This window comes from Mercenaria mercenaria, chromosome 5 (genome assembly GCF_021730395.1).
Source record: "Mercenaria mercenaria strain notata chromosome 5, MADL_Memer_1, whole genome shotgun sequence".
NCBI classification, from domain to species: Eukaryota; Metazoa; Mollusca; class Bivalvia; order Venerida; family Veneridae; genus Mercenaria; species Mercenaria mercenaria.
Genome location: NC_069365.1, coordinates 48,274,153 through 48,299,162, shown reverse-complemented (window position 1 = coordinate 48,299,162; position 25,010 = coordinate 48,274,153). Strand labels below are relative to the sequence as shown.

The 25,010-nt window shown below is 34.1% G+C and overlaps 1 protein-coding gene across 4 annotated transcripts in view; it reads left to right on the top strand.

Moving 5' to 3' along the window:
- The window catches only part of LOC123557122 (ganglioside GM2 activator-like), a 34,024-nt gene extending 9,377 nt beyond the window's left edge, over positions 1–24,647 (top strand). Inside the window, exons 1-5 of one of the 4 annotated variants that reach the window (XM_045348392.2) lie at positions 17,271–17,428; positions 17,793–17,966; positions 20,567–20,743; positions 22,946–23,079; positions 23,867–24,647. In XM_045348392.2, coding sequence (XP_045204327.2) covers positions 17,327–17,428; positions 17,793–17,966; positions 20,567–20,743; positions 22,946–23,079; positions 23,867–23,933 — 654 coding nt within the window. In that variant the 5' untranslated portion in view covers positions 17,271–17,326 and the 3' untranslated portion in view covers positions 23,934–24,647. Of the gene's footprint in view, positions 1–1,551; positions 1,726–4,624; positions 4,802–5,383; positions 5,521–7,330; positions 8,865–17,270; positions 17,429–17,792; positions 17,967–20,566; positions 20,744–22,945; positions 23,080–23,866 lie in introns of those variants that run through there. The other 3 variants (XM_045348393.2, XM_045348394.2, XR_008370987.1) reach the window with 3 other exon arrangements.
- Positions 24,648–25,010: the final 363 nt, after the last annotated feature.

Here is a 25,010-nt window from a genome sequence, read left to right as displayed (position 1 = left end):
AATTTAGATGGTTCTCTTTTATTTTTTCGCAAAGGTTTCGTAGGGTTGCAATTTTGTTTCGTTTATCCTTAGACGAATAATTACAGCAGTAGTTTGATGAAGATTCATGAAGCGGTTAATGAGAAGAGGTCATTACACGTGTTTATATTTTTAGCTAAATTGGTCCCTATCCCCATTTGTAACAAAATATCAGGAGAACTTACGATATTGTTACACATCGAGTTTGATAAAAATCCATTACATTTTAGTGGTTAATGCGAAGAAAGGCATATCTACTTTTAGCTATAGTGGTCCCTAATAGGGCTCAAGTTCCTATATAAATAAATTTGGAAGAGGACCTTATAATGATGCTCCAGACCAAATATGACAAAGATCCACCAAGCTGTTCATGAGACCCTGTATAAAGGCATTTCTAGTTTTAGCTCTAGCAGCCCCTAAAAGGGGTCAAATGTCCCAGCTGAACAAAGTTGGCTGCGGGCCTAATAAAGATGCTACAAATCAAGTTTGATTAGAATACATGAGAAAAAAAAATCAATTAAAGGATTTTTTTATTTATTATTTTTATTTATTTCTAAAATAGGCCAACTGATCCCGCTTTAACAAATGCATATTCACTATTCATGAATCTTTGGACAATGACGTCACACATATAAAAAAAGTGAAGGTCAAGCAAAACATACAATTGTAATTATTTCAATATTTCTGTTTCATAAGCAAAATTTGAACGTAGTCATATCACATAGATAAACTGTATGCAGCGTACCTTCATTTCAGTGTAATGAGATTCAGTCATTATATAGCATATATATAATGAAACAGATTTCAACTGAGTTCAATATTTGCATACCATACTAAAGAAAAATATTCATAATAAATCAGTTAAATAATTTATAACAAATATATCAAAGCAAACAAGTACTCATTTTAATATGCAATCTGAATAAGTCACAAAAGCAAGACATCTTTTCATATACAGACAATTGTAACAAGAAAAATCTTTTAAAAAGCACTTCTCTACATAAAAGACTCTTATCACACCCTTATTCATGTGATACGCAGACCGTATTCAGCTCTTTCTTCAGTTTGATATATGTTGGTATTTGAACAGGTTTTTATCATATTTATTAAACTTACTTATCATTTTGAGATATATCAATATTCTTGCTAAAGTTAGCTTTAAAACTGTGAACAGCGTCGCTTAGGATAAACGCTTTGTCTACATTTCACTCAGCGTAGCACAATCAACAGAGTGAAAGAAATTGACACTCTCGTCCAATCAGGCAGAGTGTTGCATAAATCTTCCATTTTGATAAATTATCTATAAAGCGTTATCAAGTAGTTTGATTTGAAAACTGAAGTCACGTGGCATAGATAACGAAAACGAATTTAGACGGCGTCGCCGAAAAAATGTTAAATAAATAGTACAGGCGCGTCCCTTTGCTATTACACCACCGAAGTATTTCAAACTTTGAACGAAATGCAATTATATTCTACATGTATTACATGTACGCCTTGTAATTTATTCTTAGCAGAATATATTTTTCATTTCAGAAACAAAAGGAAGAGGAAAATTTCAGCTTTTATAACTGCAATAGGTCAGCTGTTCCATTATATGTAAAATTACTCAAAGTCACACCCGATCCCATTCGGTTTGGCGAAAACGTATTTGTTGCCTTAATCCTTGACCTTGAGAGAGATGCGGGTGTCAACCATAACACGATAGAGGTATTTAGATTATTAAGTCATTTAAAAATTTGGAACTGATTAAATAAATTTCAATGGCAAGTCGGTTTTGTTTAACTAGAATACAAATGTAAAATTAGACGCTATCAGTAGAAGCCTCATACATTGTTATGAATCCAGTTGTTATAAAAAACTTTGACACTACAGCTAAAACAACTCGAAGTCTTGATAAAATAACACTTTCAGTAGAAAAAAAAACAGTTTTATATAGTATGGTTATACATGTATGTCAGGCGACAAAATTATAGGTCGTATGGCGACATTCCAGCTGCTAATTTAAGAGGAAGACCCAAGGTGCCCCTGCGAGTGTTTGTTAGGCACGGGCGGGCACCTTGGTTGAATTACCGACCGTCTACACTTCATCATATGAATAAATTGTCATCCTATTTCATGTTTTGAACAAACAGTGGCGAATTGTAGGTGATTCGATGTAAGCGACCTTTCCTACTCGACAACGGAGGCCACATTGTCAAATGTAGAAAATTAAAACATTTCTTTTATATTGAGTTTGTAGTCAGATTTGCAAAGAATGGTGTTGCTTGTTTGATAAATTATTTTGATATGTTTTCTCTGTTAAAACACTCTTACGCTACAATGACGTCACGTTACGTGTGGTGACGTCAATATTTTTGTTGCCACCAAGAAAGAGCGCTATTTTATCTACTGTTTTAGATAAAGGGCATCAAAATAATTTATAGCAAAGCCATGTTTTAACACTATTTATACACTCGGGTGGTAAAACGTCGCATCAATAATTAAATAAAAATAAATTATTACGCCCGACGTATAACCGCCCATCGTGCATAAATAGTGTTAGAGCACACTTTTGCTATATGTTATTTCTTAATGTATGCATTAAATTTGACAATTACACATGATTTCAAATGATTGGTTTCGCGATATTTTATATACCTATATAACGTTTGTCAAATACAATGTATACGACTTGAATTTCACAAGTATATATTTAAATTCGCCCTATTATTTCCATTGAAACTTTTGACGTGCTTTTCGTATGAACAGCAAAAGGAAAGGCGCGAAAGTTACGTCATCACTGCTTAGTGATAACCGACCGCTGTTTTGACGACGTCCGCGTATAGTCAATGAGAACGTTCCTTTGATGACGTCGCAGTTGTTCCGTCTGGTGAACAGAATGGCCGGGAAGCTGATTTTAATGTTAAATGCTACATATTATATACAATTCATAATATTATATAGTTTACAAATGGAAAGAATATATAATGAAACTATTTTTTTCGGTGTTCATGCGAAAGGAACGACAGAATAGGATCGGCAAATTAGCGCGATTCATGGATTTGCCGATCCTATTCTGTCGTTAATTTTCCATGAACACCGAAACAATCATTTCATAGCGTACACGAATAAAAATCCGTATTGTACCTAATGAATTGTACGTCGCCAGACTACTTACATTTTACTTTACAATGCACAAAACTACGCTCGGTTCCATTTTAACATCGGTAAACATTGAGGACTTCGAATACAGCAACCCAGATTGAGCTAATATTATTATAAAACTATTTTATTACATATATGGCCATTATTATCATTTTGTTAAGAGTAGAATTCAATGTCTACGAAACGAAAGTTACATTACGGTACATTAATGATATTTTAAACATGGACAACGTTATTGTATCAAACACAGTAGAATAAACTATATACTTTTTTTTTAATATTAGAAATATTTCGTATTACAGAGCTTTTGTTACCACACGGTAACATCTATACAAATTACAAACAAAGAAAGGTCAGCAGAAGACCTATCGACAGGAATGTCTTATTTGAAAATGTTACAAGCAAATCCTAAAATTGAACTTAAACTAGTTCTCTACACTAGTAAAATTGCCAATGCTATTTATAAATGTAAATCAATTGATTTTGAAAACTATTAAAAAAAACAAACAACAACAACAAAAAACCCGGAAACAATGCAAACAAAGCACAGCACGGTTAGATACATCAAATTTTGTTGGGTCTTGCATCGCATCAACACAAATATAGGTCATATGGCGACATTCCAGCTTTGACGGTGGACGAAGACCCCAGGTGCTCATCCGTGCATCATTTAGTCACGGGCGGACACCTGGGTAGAGCCACCGACATACCGTAAGCCAGTTTGATGACTTCTTCGCATGAAAATTCAACGCCCAGAGTGAGGTTCGAACCCACACCGGTTAGTGGTCAGTGATTCGAGGTTAGCTACCTTAACTACTCGGTCATGGAGGACCACTTAGACACAATTAATTACTAACATATGGTGCCATGACTACCAATGATGTTTTACCCTAAAATCATGTACAGTGGAAGTTGTTGATTTTTATTGTTATAAGGGTATATAAATTCTATAAATAGTACAGATTGTATTTCACAAGTAAATACGAGCAAGCAGAATATGACATCCAATCCTGTTGTTTCACAGTCTCATTTAAACAGGGTCTGCTATTATTTGGCACGGTTAAGACAAGTATATTACCATTAATGTGAACGAATACTGTAGCGTCAACATTTGATAGGTATGTTAAAAATATATTTAACTTACCTATTGTTGTACCATTTTCTTGTTTATTATCATCAGACGCTTTATGCTCACATACTTTTCATTTTTCGGACTGTCTGATTTAGGTTGGAGTCTGTTTTCTACTATACCACATTCTCGCAGATTCCAACTTTGTCTTCAATCATCCGTTTACATTTTATCAAGACAAATATAATCCTAAAAGTAAATTTATGAATTAATGTTTTAATAGTTACTCGAGGATAGAGTACATATTTGTAAAATGGCGAGTTTAGCATTGCTTAAAAGACCACTTCAACATACACACCCTGTATATAGTTAATTTATCTTTTTACATGGTAGGTAGACTTTAGTTTGAGATTGAAGACGAACAAAGGATACACAGAGCTGTGTGAAATAATTGGAGAGGAGAAGTGCCATTACAATGATTTTTGTGCAGTATTGGAACAGTACATGGAACACCATAAGTGTAACGTTCCACCAAGATATAAAATTAACTGTTCGTGTCCTTTCCTAAAAGTATGTATGTACGTTTATATTTGCTTTTTGACTAGTATTCCTCTTTTATCTATTTCTTTAGATAACTTTTTTTATTTACAAATCTAAAAGAACGCTTTGGTGAAAAATCAGTTTAAAAGGGTTATAAATGTATAAATGTGCTGTTTGTAGCTGTTCCTTTTACTTTGAATATTTAACGAACGAACGCGCTCATGTAAATAAAAGCAATTTTTACATAAAAGTATTAGATCGACAGTAAGTGACCCATGTACGAGGATTCGCATACAGCAAGTTAAATGTATTATAATTCAAGAGCAGTCAGTGACTAGTCTCTAGACTGATAATAAAGAATTTGTCACAAAATTTCAATTTTTTTGATTTTCTTTAACATTTTGTGTAAATGACAGACGCCATTCTATTTTGAGAGAACTGATTCGTATATTGATATTGGACCTAGGATAAACACTGGCTATATAAAAAAAATGAAAAGGAAAATATATATCATAGTCTAGAATCTAGTCTAGAAAGACCAATACTGTTGTTAGTAAATTGATTTATCGTTTAATTGTTGTAACCCTAAATGCTTTTTTATTTGCCTTGAAGAATGAGTACAATATCACCCTTCCTTCTGTAAAACTGCCTACACTTTCATTTGGACTTCGTGGTACTTTCAACATGACAATGAACATTCACGAGGAAGGAAAAGTCTTAGGCTGTGTCGAAATTCACTTCTGTGTTACGTAAGGCATATAGAGTTTTTTTGTGTTTTTTTTTCCTATTATATGTCATTTCAAAAGAATGGCCATGATAAGTATGACTACATACATAACTGTAAAGTAGCTTGTAAAATAATAATACCATAAAATTATAAATTTCAACAGATGAAAGCGCCTCTGAAGTAATAAAGTAGACATTAATTATTCACGTGAATGTTTTTAGCGTTTTGTAAAAACGGACTTTCTATCAAAGTTCTGCTGGAATCATTAGGATAATCTTTATCTGTTCAACGTCGCACCGACACCATTATAAGTCGTATGGCGACTTTGGAACTATTGTAATGTAAAATGGATCTACTGACAAAATTTTATAAGGCATTCTTTGTTTTGCCATTTCTGATACTGTTTGTTTGTTTTCTTATTACAGATTTTATTTAATATTACAACAGCAATCTTTAAGTGCCGTGTGACGGCTGTAAAAAGTCTCCCCGTACTCTGGTCCTTTGGGATCAAGGAGTCCATTTAATAAATGTGTAATAGGGTTCCGCTTAAGCTGGTGCTAGGGAGCATGAGAGGTGTTGTACACTTTATTACCTCTCATGAACATACTCAATCAAACTGAGTCTGCTATTACTATTTTTTGGTTGCATTCTATGCTTCAAAGAGGCGTTTTTACAGATTGTATTATAATGTGGCCACATTATGTAAAAAGTATATATATTCATCATAAAGTGAAAACTCAATATTTTAGTCAATATCAAAAGAAGGAAAATTGTCATATCAGTAAAAGTGACTTTATGCAAATTTTACAAAAGAAAGCTTAAACAATTTTATCATAAACGTACAGTCAAAGTTGTTGGATTATAACATAACAGGATAAAGCGGGATTACCAAATTTCACCTGACTGTACAAATTTCAACACTGACTTTGATAGATATGAAAGAATAGCGAAGATAAAACATATTTATCACAGTACGTCTCTGGAAGTAATTAGAAAATAATCAAATGATTTATATGTATGCAAACTACATAGAAACTTGTGTATCTTAGATTTCATTTTATTGATTTTTAAGTCAGTATATACATATCATGCATATTAGGAGATGAAATAAACTGAAAGGTTTAAAAGTAAGGAATGCTTTGAAATAAAGGGAAGTAATACATGTACAAAAATATACAAATACCATTATAGTGGAAAATAATATGATAAAATGTTTGAATCACATTAAATGTACCTTAGAATACCACATAAATGATGCTAATCAATCAAATACGCACATATACATGTAATATGTTAACTGTAATGCTAACACAAAACGTAGATGAAATCAGTTGTCTATGTTCCTTCCATCTTCAATTCTCGAGTGCACTCCTGCCTTTTTATCTGTCGGTAGTACCTTCTGCTCCCTTTTTGTTATCATTCATTTGCATATTTTGATCGTTGAAATTTCGACTACAAGTATAAGAAACGAAAACTAGGAGCGAGTCGATTATTTCAAAAGTTGCACTATTAACTCCGAACATACAAAAGAAAAGTCAAACGTTTCTTTATATACTAGGTATTCCTTTCAATACGCAAGATTTTGTAAGATTATATTTTATTCAGGTCTTTATAAGTAAATACTTGTACCGGTGGTAACGTGAAAAAATGCAAAATCCGCGGTCCAGGGACTGTAGAGTTGAAGTAAAAACCTTGTTATAAATAAACTAAAAATCAAATATATTTTGCCTTCAAGTTCATTTTTTCTAAATCTGATTCTTTGTCCGAATATAACAAATACGAAATGTTTTGTATGCTTACCCGAATATATTACTTTTTTATTTTATTTGCAGCAATTGCGAACCATTAGGATCTGAATAGATCAAGACAAGAACATAAATGATTTCAACAACTGGTACACTGGGGGATAATCTTTAAAATCCAATATGTAGTGACTTGTTGAGTAGTTCTTCTTTTTCCTTTATTCTGGAACAGACGTTCACTGGTTAACATCACTTTATTTGGGAAACTGATTCGAAGATGTCAGCGTAACGAATAACAGCCTACATCTGCATGATAATTTTTACTTTGTTGCCGTAGATATCATCATACCAGTATCATTTTAAAGCAAAACTATTAAATGAAATGTGATGTAATAGTTCTGGTGACTGCTGTATATATATTCGTTTTGTCCCTCAATTATTCTTCATAATGATGAAAGGATGACAGTGGATATCAAGAATCATTTGACGCTTTTCTATTTTTAACAATCATTGTTAATGCCTTATTCACATTTGACCTGAGCGCCGTGCAATAAATTAGTCTACGATTTTCCTTGCGGTTTTAGGGCATCGTAGATGGCTACAGCTACGATGTATGTTATATACGAGCATTGTGCCATGTTTTTGTATAAGCTCTCGGCGGGGGGGGGGGGGGGGGGCGGGAGAAGGCCGGGAGAAATCCGTAAGGACGCTGCGCGGAGATTAGACGGACATCGTGAAATTTCAGTGCAGTTTCCGTGCAGTCTCCGCAAGTTTCCCAAGACGGGTACTGCACGGACAGCCAGCGGTAACCTTGCGGCAGCTGTGCCAGGGCCGTGCGAAGGTCCCACGAGTCTACAATCTCCGTACGATTCCGTGCGTTGGCTAGCGATCAGCGCGCGGCCTCCTAACGATTCCCGTGCGGGGATTGTGCAATGCCACCTGCGACATGTCTACGGACTACAGGGTTACGATGTTTTCAAATTTGTATAACTTTTCGCTAAACAAAATTATAGAGGATGCGGAGCCCGTGAATCCGTACGAAAATCGTACTGTCACCTTTTTCCTCCGCACGGAAATGAGGATACGGGCAGTCTATTGGCTCCGCAGAGGCATCGCAGGCCAAATGTGAACTAGGCATTAGTTATCGAAATACATTCAGTTTACTTGCTATTCCGTAAAAACAATACATCAATTCATACAACATGAACGCCTCAATAGTAAATACATATAGTAATGGATACAGACAAAACTTGAAAGATCTCAAGCAAACAGCAATATAGAACTGCATCGTTTAAAAACAAAAGGACATTGTGAACAAACAGGATGGGTGGTCTGAATCCATGCTGGTCGCATATGCACTATGTTGGTTTTCTCATGGCGCGGCTCATTTTATGTTCCAGAAAGTATGATAGAAGAAACAACCGCGACGGCAACCATATATCACGTTCTGAAACACAGTAGTATAGATATGTCTTTTTAAACATATAATATATTGTTAACGGACGGTTTTTGTATACGTTCGTTTTGTTTTTGATTTATTTTTGACAGAGCGGGAGAAATAAACATGTTAAAAAGTGTATGAGGTGAAATGCTAATGTTAAAAAAATAAAATTTAATAAACTGATTTGTACTCTCACAGTTGTATATGGTCTATACGAAGCAAGTTTTCCTTTCATTGCTTAAAGGAATTATTAAAAAGTTCTCAACGTTCGTTCTTTAGCTTGAAGGATATTTGAAAAACCAAAACTATTTTTTTCTGGAATAGAAAAAGTGGAAAACCACAGGTCCCCCAACACAACATAAATAAAAATGTTGCATGCTCGGTTTGATTTAGCCTGTTCATGGTCGGAAATGCAAGCTACCGTCCACGCTCTCTATCCCCAGGCTGAGTAGAACTAAACATCTATACATGTTAAAGTACAAAATAGAAATTAGAGGCATCCGAAGACGTATTCATTCGGCGGTGTACATGGAACCTTATGCAGTTCCATGAAAAGTGGCTTATGGTTAAAATGAGTTTGCTCTAAACGAGAAAACAATGGGTAGAACTAAACAAATGTCGTGCTGAACGATCTGAAGAGATCGAAATATAACAGTTTAACGTCAAACAACGCTACTGTGATAAAATGGAATAAATGGAAACCCATAGATCGCCCAAAGTTTATATCAACCAGCAAGTTGTATTGTGAAATTAAATTTTATTGCTATGAAACAAAAACATATTGAATAAATGTAAAATGCTTGAATAATTACTTAAATGCTTTTACATGCATATTACAAAAATCATAACGATTGGATTGAGAAATATTGCATTTGTGATATTGAGCAAGCTTTTATTGTAATAACAGTTTTAACCGCCTGTACAATTACCAGTTTAGATCTCCTTTATAATTTTGATAATATGAACAGAGTTGATTATTTGTCGATAGTTAATTAAAAGCATATAAGCAAATTTTGCTTTGAAATTGAGAAATGAAACAAAGAAGTTTCTGTTGCTACATTTTGAACATCAGACGTCGCGTTATATTACATTTATTACATTTCAGACGTAACAAACGTTAAAACATATTTCTAAAAAGAGAAATTAGAGCCATTTCGTGACTTAAAACTACTTACATGGTGGCAAATTTGTTATGTCTTTTTCGCTATTATGAACAAGTCAACTGTGAAATTATAGCGTGTAACTACAAGGTACATGGCGTGTGACTTATAAATTAATGTAATATCATATACGTTGACAATATGTTTTATGGAACAATACAGAAAATGGAGAAAAACACATGTTTTCCTATTCTAAAATTGCGAAAAGAAGTCATAAGCGGTGTTCTATTTGTCTATTTACGATGTTACTTGCCGATTAGGTCATTGTAAGTGCTAAGTTGCTAACTATCAAAACATTGAACGTTAAAGAACAATATAACTTGCCTGGTCCAACCTTTTCAAAAGTCGAACATGTTCGATTAAAGGGGATTTTTTTCTTTCTATGCCAATTTCTTAAAACTAACCTATGTCTGACAAATATTTCATGTGTATTAGCAAAGATACCTGCTAATGTGAGTAGTTATTTCTTTAATCAGTTCTAAATTACATCACATAATTGATTGGTTATTTTAATAGTGAGTAAATTCGTTAGCAGAAATATATTCAAAAAGGACAGAGTTGAAAAAAATCTTTTCATAAATCAAGCTGATTTATTTTAAACAAATTGCCCATTGACAACTGTAGTATACCTTGATCAAAGAGGCAATATTTTTTTTAAAAATAAACATAACATGTGCAGACTTAAAGTTCACCTACTCATCTACGCTGCTTTCCGTGAAAACCATTTTTTGTACAGTACTTCTCACCAAATCACTTCAATATATATAAAAAGGTAAGTTGAATTATCATATGATATCATATATTCGCTTTAAAGGAGAGAAACAATCAGTCTAAGAACAACATCCCAATTAGTTCGATACATTTGTTGATTCGAAGATTTATTCAATGTGTCAGGCATTCACAGTTACATCCAACGTCTCTTTCGAAGTAGAAATCGTAAGTATTATTTTAGTAATTAATGAACAGCAAGCGCTATATCTGCCCGAGGGCTGAGTTTAGAGCAGAGGTTCCAATATGACCAAAAATTTACGCAGCCAATTATGAAACGTTTAGTTATATACATTGCTATATACGACGTAAGAATGTGAAGGCGTTACGCCAGGGTGCAGAAGTATAACATTTATTGACATACAGTAACAGTATCACGCGAATAAATCAAGAGGTACTTGTTTAAATTATATCGTTTGTGTCTTTTTATAGTAATGTATAGTATAATATGTATAGTACAAGTGTATTTTCTTTGCATTGTATAAAGCAAGAGTTGTATAGGTTTCAGAAAAAAAGGGGCATCTTCTTTGTCAGAGTGCCGCCGGTATTGCCCTACAAATAATTTCTCAGCGTATCAAGCTCATGTAGAACATATTACTGAAAACAATGTGCAAGAATACCGCACATCTCAGCACATATTTTCACGTGCGCAATATTATGAGTTTACTACATGACAAATGCTATGCAGTTGAAACAACCTATGGATAAGCTAAACTGTGATTTTTAATTCATCAAGTTTGGGGCTTGTTACAAGCCTTTTATCAATACACCTCTGTAATACTATCATGGTGCATGGGTGCTTTGGAATGTCGATTGCCACGACAACACAATTTCTGCATGTACATAAGAAAAATAATGATTTTACAGTATTTTTAACTATTCACTGTGCATACTTATATCATGGCACTAATATAGGTTTTCTCATGGAATGGCATATATATGAAAATAAAGAAATAAGAAACAAACAATCTAAAGAGATGAATATTACAAAAACAAGGCGGTTGGTGAATGCACTAATTACAGGTATTGTTTTCTTTATTTAAACTTTTATCAAACTATTAATTTATCTTCCCACTGAATTGCTGTTCTGAACACATGTATACGATACTATTTTTCTGATTTTGTTTTTCAGCAGCTTTGAACCCGTAGGATCAGAGAAGATCACAACAAAGAGTATAAATAGTTTCAATAAATCTTTAACATAACAGATACGAAGGGAAATAATTCATTCAATTCTTATAAAGTAGTCCCTATTTCCTTGATGGCGTTGCGGTATTATAGCGGTACATAATATCTCAGAATATTAGACGTGATTTAGATAGTTTGAACCTTGCATAGAGGTACGACTTAATGAGTGAAACATCATGATTAAATAACAATGTGCAAATTATAGCAGTTTACAAAATAATGTCCAACACTTAGAGATCTAGTTCTCTGCCAAATAATATAACTAGGGGCTGAGACCTTTAGTGAGACGTTGACACCATGGTTTGAAACAGTGTGATACTTACTTAGAACTTGCTTTTGTGTAAACAAATACGTGCTAATCAATGCCAAACACGACTAAAATGCACAAACCCACTACAAGAAAGCTATAAATCTTTGGTTATAGTAACCTTTCAAAGCTTTACTGTTTGTTATAGCCGGCTTTATTAGAAAATACTCGTATTATAATAATGATCTGTTTTGAATTTGAGCCGTGCCATGAGAAAACCAACATAGTGGGTGTGCGACCAGCATGGATCCAGACCAGCCTGCGCATCCGCGCAGTCTGGTCAGGATCCATGCTGTTCGCTTTTAAAGCCTATTGGAATTAGAGAAACTATTAGCGAACAGCATGGATCCTGACCAGAATGGGCTGGTCTGGATCCATGCTGGTCGCATACCCACTATGTTGGTTTTCCCATGGCACGGCTCATTTAATCATGGCATGTTAACCGGCAGGTGATTCTGCCTTTGCGACCAGTGCAGACCAAGCTCAGCATGCACACCCTCGCAGGCTGATCATGGTCTGCACTGTTCCCGATTCATTCATTAAATACTTAGTAAACACCCCTTTGAATAATAAATGGTATTGCCCAAATATAATGATGGACCAGTCCATTTTAGAAGTTTAGCGGGCTAAGGGTAAATAGTTCACAATGTGCATGAGATTATGCTCATAATGCTGTGAAATATTTGTGCTGCTATACAATCGGTCAAAGAAAACATGTAGACGTTGATTATTAAACTCAGCATTACGCAATTACATTTCATTTTAGGAAAAAAAAACACTATAAATTTCATTACCTAGAAACACAACTATTTATTATTCAATATCATTTTCCGAGCCCACAGGTGCTGAGTATTTGTGATGGCTTTTGATCTACAAACTCTTAAACATGTGAATGTGCATTTCTAAAGCACATATTGGAGGCTTACGAATATTATTCTTAATGTAAGAGTATCCAAATATTTTGTTCACTGTATTGCAATAATTACCGTTTAATGATATTATTTAGGCATAGGAAATAGAGATCAATACAATTGCACCTTACTAATCCTACCAGGTGTTCTGTATTACAAAAGTGCTTCTATTGTGACATTTTGATACAAGCAAAACTGTATTATCTGCACTATAAAATAATTACTGGTACTTCATTTTATTATCGGCTTGTTAATAGTAATTTTTTACCATAAGTAAGTCGACAAAATCAAAGGAAACAGGTTTTGAGGGGTAAATCAAATACATATGAATAAATCCTAAATGTTTTTGTTGTGCAAAAAAAAAAGGATGATATTGTGTCTTAAACCGTTTTCATGTTCCACTCAGTTGTGTAATTGCAAGGGAAGTAAACTAATAGATATCTGTGCTTATAAGTACTAGCCAAAGGCAAGAGTTGTCATTCTTTGGAGATCACAAGTTTAAATTAAATATTTAAACTTCTGTTATTGATATTAACAAAACTATCAAAAACTTCACATTTGTCGAATCATTTTTGGTTATTTCAAGGACTTGAAAATCAATTTCTAGACTTTATTTAATGTATTTCTATCATTAAAAATTTTAGGGTCTATCTCTACATTATTTGGTAGCAGTTGCGAAAATGTATCGCGCAAATAAAATGTATCGCGCAAATAAACAATATTTGATTTAAGACATACTGGGTTTATCTTAATAATTTGTGAAACTTTCAGCCTGCTGGCGGCAAGTGATTCTGCCTTTTCGACCAGTGTAGACCATGATCAGCCTGCACATCCGTACAGTCTGATAAAGGTTTGCACTGTTCGCTATTCAGTCAGTTTTGTGAAATCGCCTTAAAATAATAAATGGTATTGCCCAAAGTGAATACTGGACAAGTCCATTTTAGAAAAATAGCAGGGTAAGGGTTAATAATACAAATGACAAATACCAGATATGATTGATGATGTACATTGTCCGAGCCGTTCTGTTTTAAGTGTACATTAATTTAAATAATAAAAAAGTGATCCATATATTTATGCAGTTATTTGAAGAAGATACTAACGTCCTTGGTAGTTTACGTACTATGTCTTTAAAAGTTGTTTTAGAGTTACTTTTCGTTATCCAAGGTGTATTTTATATACCTTTTAAAGCTTTTATAGTTTAACTTTTAAAAACTGAAATTGTAACTTTCACAATCACAGGAATAAAACATCAAATCCTCATAAGTTTTCTGAGTAGTTTTTCATAAAATTTTATTAATTATACCAAGGACATAATTAACGTCCTTATATATAATCTTATTTTTGTGTGGCGTTATAGTTTAAGTTTAATCTATGCAAATTGGTAATCTAAATAACCACACTGGTTTTCCCTACAAACTGTGAGTTTCACAACTCTTTTCGCATCAGTCATGAGACACCATCAGACAGTCTGTTTACCTACAGTCAAGAACAAAGACACCAGCATTGTTATATCACCTCCTGTTCTATCAGTACTACATACAAGTTTCCCTTTACTGCATCTTGCAGTAACTTTCGTGCATGTATGAAAAAGTAATAAATTATTTTGTTTTGATTCAGTTATCACAATATTGTCGGGGTCCAGGGACGATGAACTTAAAAACAATCATTAAAAAATGTGCGGTTCAAATCCTAGTTCATGCAAGGCTACTTAAGCAATTTTACCTAAGGAGCCGTACCCTAAATCCCCTATATACCTATAATATACAACCTGAAGAATGAGAGACATGAGGGATGAAGTACAAGCCATATCTGATAAGTTTCAACAATATAATTGAAAAATACGAGCATAACCCGCATATCGCCCAATTCACAAAGATAAAAACATCAGTTAGGCTAAACATTCATCTTTATGCATAGTTAAATAATCGTTTCTGTACATCAAGTTAATTCATGAATCAGTCAACATCAGCAACTCAGAATATAACAGAACTGTAAAAACCATTGAAGTAACAAGTTTTCATAACGATCGGCAGCTGACAGTACTCCCAGGATCATCACAGCATTTCTTTCTGTCTATCCGTCAAAACGAAAGAAGAACATGTGCAAAACATAAACAAAATAAACGTCATCGGCGCTGAGCATTCTGATTGGCTGACCGCATCACACACCGTTGTATAAACAAAATAGTCCAAGAACTGTATCAATCTTCAGGATAAATAATCATCGTCCGCCATGTTTTTGTACACGATGTTAAAAAAAATAGAAAATAGAAATTCAAAACAAGAAATAACTTAACTGAACTCCAGAAACTCCAACTTGAATCCAAACATCGAACGCCATCCTTACTTTCACTTTCGAAATGTTCCTGTTCCGAGTACTAGTGTAAATAACTTTAAAAAAAATCACTAAATCTAATGAATTGACTTGTTTGAATGTTTCCAAAGCGTTTCGTTATATACCATGCGATGCTGGATTTGCTGGAAAGTCGGTCAGAATTGCTGGAACTCAAGGTCTCGGCTCTTCCGCCATTACTATCGTCAAATCGTCAACGCACTTGTTCCACAAGTCTTTCGGGATCGATTCTACCTCCAGATAACTTGTGTTGTACCTAAAATAAATCTTTTAAACACATGCAAGACAAAAATAATATATTTGTGATAAAATCCTCAATTTCTGGCCTGATCTATGAGTTTTACCGACTACCGGAAGGGGTTACTCAAAGATGGAATGTCGTAAACTCCAACATTTCCAGCCACTGTACCCACAAAATCTACAGAAGTTATGAATATTTATCAAATGGCCTAACAGAGACACCTAGCGTTAAAAATGACAATCTGTTCATCTGTCTGTACGTTGTTCATCAGGTAAACTATGCAGAAACAGCGTATTAACACCGTTAGCAGAAAATAGGCGGACAATAACATTTAAAGTTGCACAAATTCGGATAAGCCTTAAGAACGGATTCGAACCATAACAGAGTATCACATTACTATTCTTGTATCCAACAACCATGGTCACCTGGGCCCCACAATATTCCTTATTTGGTCTTCTTGTCCAACCTTTTCTAGAAGCAAACCTTTCTCATCAAAGGAATGCACTAAAACACGTGGACGTATAAATTTACGCGTGCACGCACATTCTAGTAGCACTTTGCACCAATATATTTACCAGCGTACGCGTAAACATATTAGTTGACGTTTAATTTTACACGTGCCACGCGTAATTCTGGGTGCTCGTATATAAAAGTGTGCAAGCTTATATGTACGTACGCATGATACTTTATAGGTGCACACGTAATTATAGGTGCACGTATATATACGTGTACACGCATATATGGGTGCGCACGCGCACATTTATACGTGCACGCTTAATTACAGGTGCACGTATATATACACGCACACGTACATATAAACTTGCATATACACATTTACGAGAGCACGTATGAAATATACAGGTACACGTATATATTTACGCGTGCACGTATATTTGAAATGTGCGCGCACGCACAGCAGGCTTTCGACCCAAATGGTAGACGATATCGCAGCTTTACACATCACAAGGTATGCTACCATATGATTTGGACATTTAAATATTTTAGTCCAGGAGCTTCTAATGGAAGCAATCATCAGTCTGTCAGTAAGATTCTGATTACATGATTTTCAATCAGTTATGAGAATGTTAGAGTAAAAGATCTGGAAAGGTACCAAACATTCTTTTTAATGTGCGATAACTGTTGAATGTACAATTGCTTGAAAACAATAAAGTAAAATAAAAAATATTAAAAATTGATTGTTGTTTAGAAATTCTAATTTTATCTGGATTTCACTTGGTGAAAGATCTTTTAATCTATCATCCCTGTATTTACACAGGCCATGATTTACGCTTCATGGGGGTAAAGATAAATGTTTATTATGTTCAAGTTAAATAGATACAAAAAATTTAGCAACATCGATTGTTTCCATTAATTGATTAATACAATGTAGATAATTAAGGACTAGTTTTCACGTTGTATCTTATTACACAGCATTATTTAAGTTAGATAACTTAGATGTTTATTAAGGTTATTAACTCAGGTAAAATTATGATAAATATTTATCATGAATTCGACACTGGGCATACATGTTAAAACATTTTAAAGCGGTTGTAACAAGCAAATGTGGTATACTACACATGTATTTAATATAATGTTAATTTAATCGAAACACACATTACTTCCTTGTTGATTCGCCGATTAAAAACCTTTCTGAAGTAAATAAATTTAAATTTCCGGTTTCGTGTCTGTTTGTAAAAAGATTGTAGCTTTACCCGGTCATGATACATAAATTTTGTACCATGGCAAACGATATTTTGTTCCGATTGAGTATATTCGTAGTTATGGTATATTGTGTTTCATTACAGCGACTTGATTTCCAGGTAACATGTTTTCTTCGTAAAATATTTGATAGTTTTGTCCAACATTGAAATCGAAATAAATTACCGAGTCGTTGGGGTTTTTTTGTCAATGTTCACAATGCTAGTAACGTTAGTATAATCAAATCGCAAAGACAAAAATCGTTTCAGTTGTAATTCGATTCATAAATACATAACGTTACTATAACTTAAGTAGTGCAGATAAATTGTTTAATAAGTAGTACAGGTGCGTCCCTTTGCTATTATACCACCGAAATATTTCAAACTCTGAACGAAACGCAGCTCTTCTCTGCATTGTATTACATGTACATCTTGCAATTCACATTTAACTTTCTTGTACAGATTCTGAATAGTTTCTTAATTTCAGAAACAAATGGAAGAGAAACATTTTAACTTTAGTAATTGCAATAGGACAGCTGTTCCATTAATTGTGAATTTACTTGAAGTCACACCAGATCCCATTCAGTTTGGTGGAAACGTATTGGTTAGATTAAACCTTGACCTTGAGAGAGATGCTGGTGTCAACCATAATAGGATAGAGGTAGAAAATAAAACATTTTTATACTGATTGTATAGTTAGATAAGCAATGAATGATGTTGCATGTTTGATAACTTAATTATGCTAAACAAATTGGCAATTACACGTGAATTCAAATGATTGGTTTCGCAATCTCTTATATACCAATATAAAGTCTGTCAATTATACGACTTGCATTTCTATGTAGGCATATTGCACGTTTTGTATTGTATGTTGCCAGACTACTTACATTTATTATACATTACACATAAACTACGCTTGGTTCAATTTGAAAGGGCAAGGAAAGCCTAACAGTAAGTAATTTGATATGAAAGCCATCGTCAAGCCTTTCATAACGCTAAATGAATTTTCAAAATCGGATAACTATTGAAAAAGATATCATGGCAGTTTGAAATTAAAGAAAATAACAGATAATGGAGGCAGCCATTTTAGTGTGTATATGACGTCATTTACACACTCCTGAATTCTTTATTAAGGGAATAACCTTTTAAATAGATTAATATCATATGTCTCTTGAGTGTAAGTTGTAAAAAGTGGAGAAATTGTTTTACAGAAATAGGTAAATACAGTTCAAATATGTATCTAGAAACAGAATAAATCCGCCATTTTGTTTTTATTGACATGGAAACAAAATGGCCGCCATTTTTATCAAATATTTGAATGCTCATAACTTTCTCATTTTTAAGCAGATTTTGATAATTCTTTCACTTCTTTAAATGATTTAAGAAACCCTAGCCTGGGAATCTAGTCTGACAAGTTCTAACATTTTCTACCTGCAAATTGACAGCCTGGGGAAACCTGTTTTCCGATCGTAGCACCACCTATATTACACCCGAAATATGTGGGTGCCTGATAAAGAACGATAACTTCTGAAAGCAATAATCCATGGCTAAAAATAGAAACGGAATTCTCACGGAAAAGACAGATCGGAATCGTATACTTCCGAAGGTTTCCGAACATTTCCGGCCCATAGACAAATACCAGTTTTTTTCCTCCTTTAGCTTTTCCAGCAAGTTGTAATAACTTTTAAATATGCCAGTAAACTTAAGTTTGCGTCATAGCCATCAAGATGCTATATAAATGCAGACCTAGTGATCTACGAAAATTGCCGAATTTGCGGCAAAATTGCCTCGTTTTCGTTTCAAACAAGCGCAAATATGATCACATGTTAATTAGGCTAATTACAGAAAATTGATAATCAGTAGTGACATGGAAACTCCTTCAGATTTCCCCAGGTGTTGATAATATCAGAAACTCGATGAATGCTAACTCACACTAATTAGCGCAAATTAAGTCGGATCTTCAATGCATAGATATTATGTATTATTTCTTTTGACAAAGCACAAATATCATCAACGGCTTCCCAGGCTAAAGAAACCCTAGCAGACGGAATTATCATAAGAACAACATTGCCTTTTCCTTTAACATATAAACATTAAAGCCTTCGTTAGATAACAAAACGGTAAACTAAAAGGTGGAGGTACATAAAAACGGGTTTGCGCGCCTCATGTGATTCGAGCTTGCAATATCCACTCGAGCCGAATACAGCATCCCAGACTGAGCTAATAGTATCATAACCCTATCTATATCACATATATGACAGTTGAAATATGATCCTATGTTTTGTTAGTCTACGAAATAGAGTTACATTAATGATGTTTTAAAGATGGGCAACGTTATTGTATCAAACATAATAGAATAAACTATTTTTTTTTCAATATCAAAAATATTTCGTATTACAGAGCTTTTGTTACCACAAGGTAACATCTATTACCAACAAAGAAGAAAGTCAACAGAAGACCTATTGATAGGAATTTCTTATTTGAAACAAGCAAATCTTAAACTTGATGTGTCTCTACACTAATAATACTAAGTGCAGATTATTTATAACATGTAAATCCACTATTTTTGAAAACTATTTAAAAAGAGGAAACAAGCAAATAAAGCACAACCCATGATTAGAGTCAGACACATCCTTTTTTCGTTTAACGTCGCACCAACACAACTATAGGTCATATGGCGACTTTCCAACTTTGATTGTGAAAGAAGACTCTATGTGCCCATCCGTGCATTATCTAATCACTGGCGGACACCGACCTTCCGTAAGCCAGCTGGATGGCTTCTACACATGAACAATTCAACGCCCAGAGTGAGGTTCGAACCCAGATCGGTTAGGGGTTAGCTACCTTAACCACTCGGCCACGGAGGTCTATTTAGACACAATTAATTACCAACATATGGTGCGATGACTTCCAATTATGTTTTACCCTAAAACCATGTACAGTAGAATTTTATGATTTTTTTTATCGTTATAAGGCTATATAAATTCTGTAAATAGTACGACTTGTATTTCTCAAGTAAATACGAACAAGCAGAAATAAATTCCGAACTGATCTATAATGAAAACCAATCAAGTTGGTGTTTTATCAACTCGCATTTACATTCTCATTCAAACAGAGTCTGCTATCATTTTTCATGGTTAATTAATATTTTAACTGTTACTCGAGGATATAGTACATATTCGGAAAATGGCGAGTTAGCATTACTTAAAAGACGACTTTCACACACACAGTATATAGTTAATTTTATCTTTTACATGGTAGGTAGACTTTAGTTTGAGACTGGAGACGAAGGAAGGGTATACAGAGCTGTGTGAAATAATTGGAGAGGCGATGTGTCATTACAATGATTTTTGTGCAGTATTGAAACAGTACATGGAACACAAGAAGTGTGAAGTACCACCAAGCTTTAAATTTAACTGCTCATGTCCTTTCCTAAAAGTATGTATGTACGTTTATACTTGCTCTTTGACTAGTATTCCCCCTTTTCTATTGAGATAGCCTTTTTCATGTACAAATCAAAAGAATGTTTTGGTGAAAAATCAGTTTAAAAGGGTTATAAATGTGCTGTTTGTAGCTGTTCCTTATACTTTAACGAACAAACACGCTCATATAAAGTGAGCAAATTTGTTGAAATTTTTACTTAAGAATATTAGCACGACAGTAAGTGTCCCATTCACGGGATTCGCCTACAGCAAGTTAATACTATTATTATTCAAGAGCATAGACTAGCCACTAGACTGATAATAACGAATTTGTCACAAAATTTCAATATTTTGTGATTTTTCTTAACTATTATGTATAAGTGAGGGATGCCAGTCTATTTTTCAGAGAGGTCTGATTCTTATATTGATACGAGGATTGTTCAAATATAAATGCATCTAGAACGTTATCTCGCTCAATAATGCGAACATCACGAGGAAATTAAGATTATTGGGTAGATAAACATGTTAGCTTTACATTGATACCAAATCCATTAAAATCCGTTCACTTTAGCTGTGTCTAAACATTTCCTACTCGTGTATACTAATACAAAAATGGTTGGAAGAAGGTCAGCATACGGTCCTATATTAAGAATCGTTGTATTCTTGGCATAGGGTGTAAAGACATTTTTGTTGAAATATGTTCTGTTTATAGGCATAAGATATGTCTTTTTCGACAGTTATTCGTTGGTTTAAGCAGTTCTGCCCATTCTTTTCTCGTTTGGGGCAAACCCTTTACTTTATCTGGGGACCAAACGCCGCTCTTCATGGAATTACACGCCTCAACACGTGTATCATTGAAGGTTCCATGTTCACCGCCGTTTGAATACATCTGCGGATGTCTCTAAATTGCTTTTTGTACTTTTAGCATGTGTAAATGTTGAGTTCTGCTCAACCCGGGGCTAGAGGGCGTGGACGGTAGCATGCATTTCCACTACCGTCCATGAACAGGCTCAATCAAACCGAGCCTGCAACATTTTCGTTTCTGTCGTGTTGAGCGACCTGTGAATTTTCCACTTTTCTCTATTTTAAGAAATTCAAATGTGGGTTCGTTTCAACAAATGATGCACCACATGGCCGTCGGCCGAAAACAGCAACGTCTGCCAAGATGGTTGCTAGAGTGAAAGAAATATTTGCTACTGATGCAAGATACACCGCTAGGCAAATAGCTAGTATGGCTGGCATCTCATTAGGAGCAGCTAATGCAATTCTGAAACGTAATTTGAAAATGAGAAAGATCTGTGCTAGATGGATTCTCCATCTGTTGACAGATGAACAGAAAAAGGCACACGTGCAATGCGCAAAATTGTTGCTTAAACAGGTTCCAAATGACAATGCACGGTCTTTCGCAAATGCCGTCACTTGTGACGAGACATGGATTCATTTTTTTGAGCCCAAACGAAAGATTCAGAACAAAATATGGGCAACAAAGTCTGGCAAAAGACCATGCATTGCAAAGCGGACCATGAGTGTGAAGAAGGTAATGTATGCCATATTCTTCACAACTCATGCCATTCAGGTTGCTGTACCTAAAGGCAAATCCGTAAATGCGAAGTTTTACAAGACTAAAGTTCTTCGAAAACTGAAGAAATATTTCAAAAATCGAAGACCCGCAACTGGTTTGGCCAATGTCAGATTGCTACATGACAATGCATCATCGCACAAGGCGTTTATTGTACAAGACTTTCTGAAGCAGGAAAAGGTTGTTGTGCTCCCTCACCCTCCTTATTCGCCTGACCTTGCCCCGTTTGACTTCTTTTTGTTCCCAAGGCTCAAAAAATACCTTTCTGGTCGAAAATTTGTGCAGCGCAAACACCTCGGTTCTGCAATATTCCAGTGTTTTCATAGTATACCTAGAAATGGCTATGAAAATGCCTTCAAGGATTGGATTAGAAGACTGAAACTTTGCACATCAGTTGGAGGTGAATACTTCGAGGGGACCAAATAAAAATTTTATTGAAATCTATCAAGGATACATTTTTATGTGCTTAGATGCATTCATATTTGAACAATCGTCGTACTTGACCTTTGGCTATATTAAAAAGCTGAAAAACATGTATCATAGTCTAGAAGCTAGTCTAGCAAGAACAATGCTGTTCTTAGTAAGTTAATTTATCAGTTAATTGTTGTAACCCTAAATGCTTTTTTGTTTTCCTTGAAGAATGAATACAATATCATCTTTCCTGTAAAAGTGCCTACACTTTCATTTGGACTTCGTGGTACTTTCGACATGACAATAAATATTCACGAGGAAGGAAAAGTGTTAGGCTGTGTCGAAATTCACTTCTGTGTTACGTAAGGCGTATTCTTTTTTATTTTCTACATATTATATGTCATTCAAGAGAATGGCCATGATAAGTATGATTACATACGTAACTATAAAGTAGCTGGTAAAATATTAATACCATAACAGATGAATTGATATAAGCGCCTTTGAAGTAATACAACATAAATTAATTATTCAAATGAATGTTTCAGCGATCTGCTTGAGTCATAAGGATACTCTTTATCTGTTCAACGTCCCACCGACACCATTATAAGTCGTATGGTGACTTTGGAGCTAACAAGTATTTTCTTATGAAATTAACATTGACTATAACACATACCAGACTTTTGCTGTTTTCAATTTTTATAAAATTCTATTACTGATATAAAGAGTGATTTTAAATTTTTTAAAACAGTCAAAAGTACCTGGAGACAATATAGTGTGTATTTATAGAGTAATAATAATGCACGTGTAAACTACAGAGTACAGAACCTTGCTTGCGGATTTTTTAAAGTCCGTGCTACGAAAGAATTTGTAAGATTATATTTTAGTCCGGTCTTTATCAGTAAATATTTGAGCCGGTAGCTAAACTATCCACGGGCAAGGGACTGTACAGTTACAATGTAAAGTAAGGATTTTTGTTATAAATCAACTAAAAATCAAAATTATTATATTTTGCCTTTAGTTTCATTTTTTTCTAAATCTTAAACTTTGTCCAAATATGAAAATTACAAAATGTTTTGTATGGTGCTTTTATAAGCAAATGCACTGAACGCTTTCTGCAAGTGAACTGAATATTCATTATTATATTTGCAGCAACTGCGAACCATTAGGATCTGAAGAGATTAAGAAAAGAACACAAATGATTTCAACAACTCCGTAACGCAGCTGGTACACAGGGAAAGAACCTATAAAATTTTACATGTAGTGGTTTCTTAAGATTGTCCCTCTTTTTCTATATTCCAGTGTGTTCGTTTTGCAACATACATTCTGGTAAACATTACTACATTTCGGCAAAATGATTCGAAGATGTCACCGTAACGAATAACAGACTACATCTGTATGATGATTTTTTTTTGCCGTAGATATCATCATACCAGAATCATTTTATAAAAATGTTACATGAAAGGTAATGCAACTGTTCTGGTATTAGCTGCATATATTTGTTTCGTCCTTCACATTTTCTTCATATTAATGAAAGAATAAAGATGGATATCATGAATCATTTTGACGCTTTTTTATCTTAAATAATCATTGTTTAGTTATCGAAATACATTCCGTTTACTTGCTATTCCATCTGAACAATACATCAATTTATACAATACTACATGCGAAAAAGAATGACACGAAAATATGAACGCTTATATATTGTAATGAATACAGAAAAAAACTAAAAAAAAACTATTTCAGTGGTAGAGAGATGTCTTTCTAAACATATAATATACTGTTAATGGACGGCTTTTGTTGACGTTCGTTTTGTTTTGTTTAGTTTTGATTTGTTTTTGACAGAGCGGGTGAAATAAACATGTTACATAGAGCATGAAGTGAAATGCTTATGTTAATAAAATAATGTTTAATAAACTGACTTGTATCCTCACAGTTGTATATGGTCATATTTTATGTGATACGAAGCAAGTTTTCCTTTCATTGCTTTAAGTAATATTAAAATTTGTGGACAGCATCACTTAATTTATTTTAAAGATGAAATGTTTTGCTAACCAAATCATATGATTGATAAAACAACGTTCCTTAGCTTGAAGAATATTTGGAAAACCAAAACTCTTAATTCTGGAATAGAAGAAGTGGAAAACCACAGGTCGCCCAACACGACATAAATGAAAATGTTGCAGGTTAGGTTTTCTTTTTATACTTTTAGCATGTGTAAATGTTGAGTTCTGTTCAACCCGGGGCTAGATGGTCTATGGGCCAGTTTCTGAAAGTCCTCTAGTTTTTCGATTTC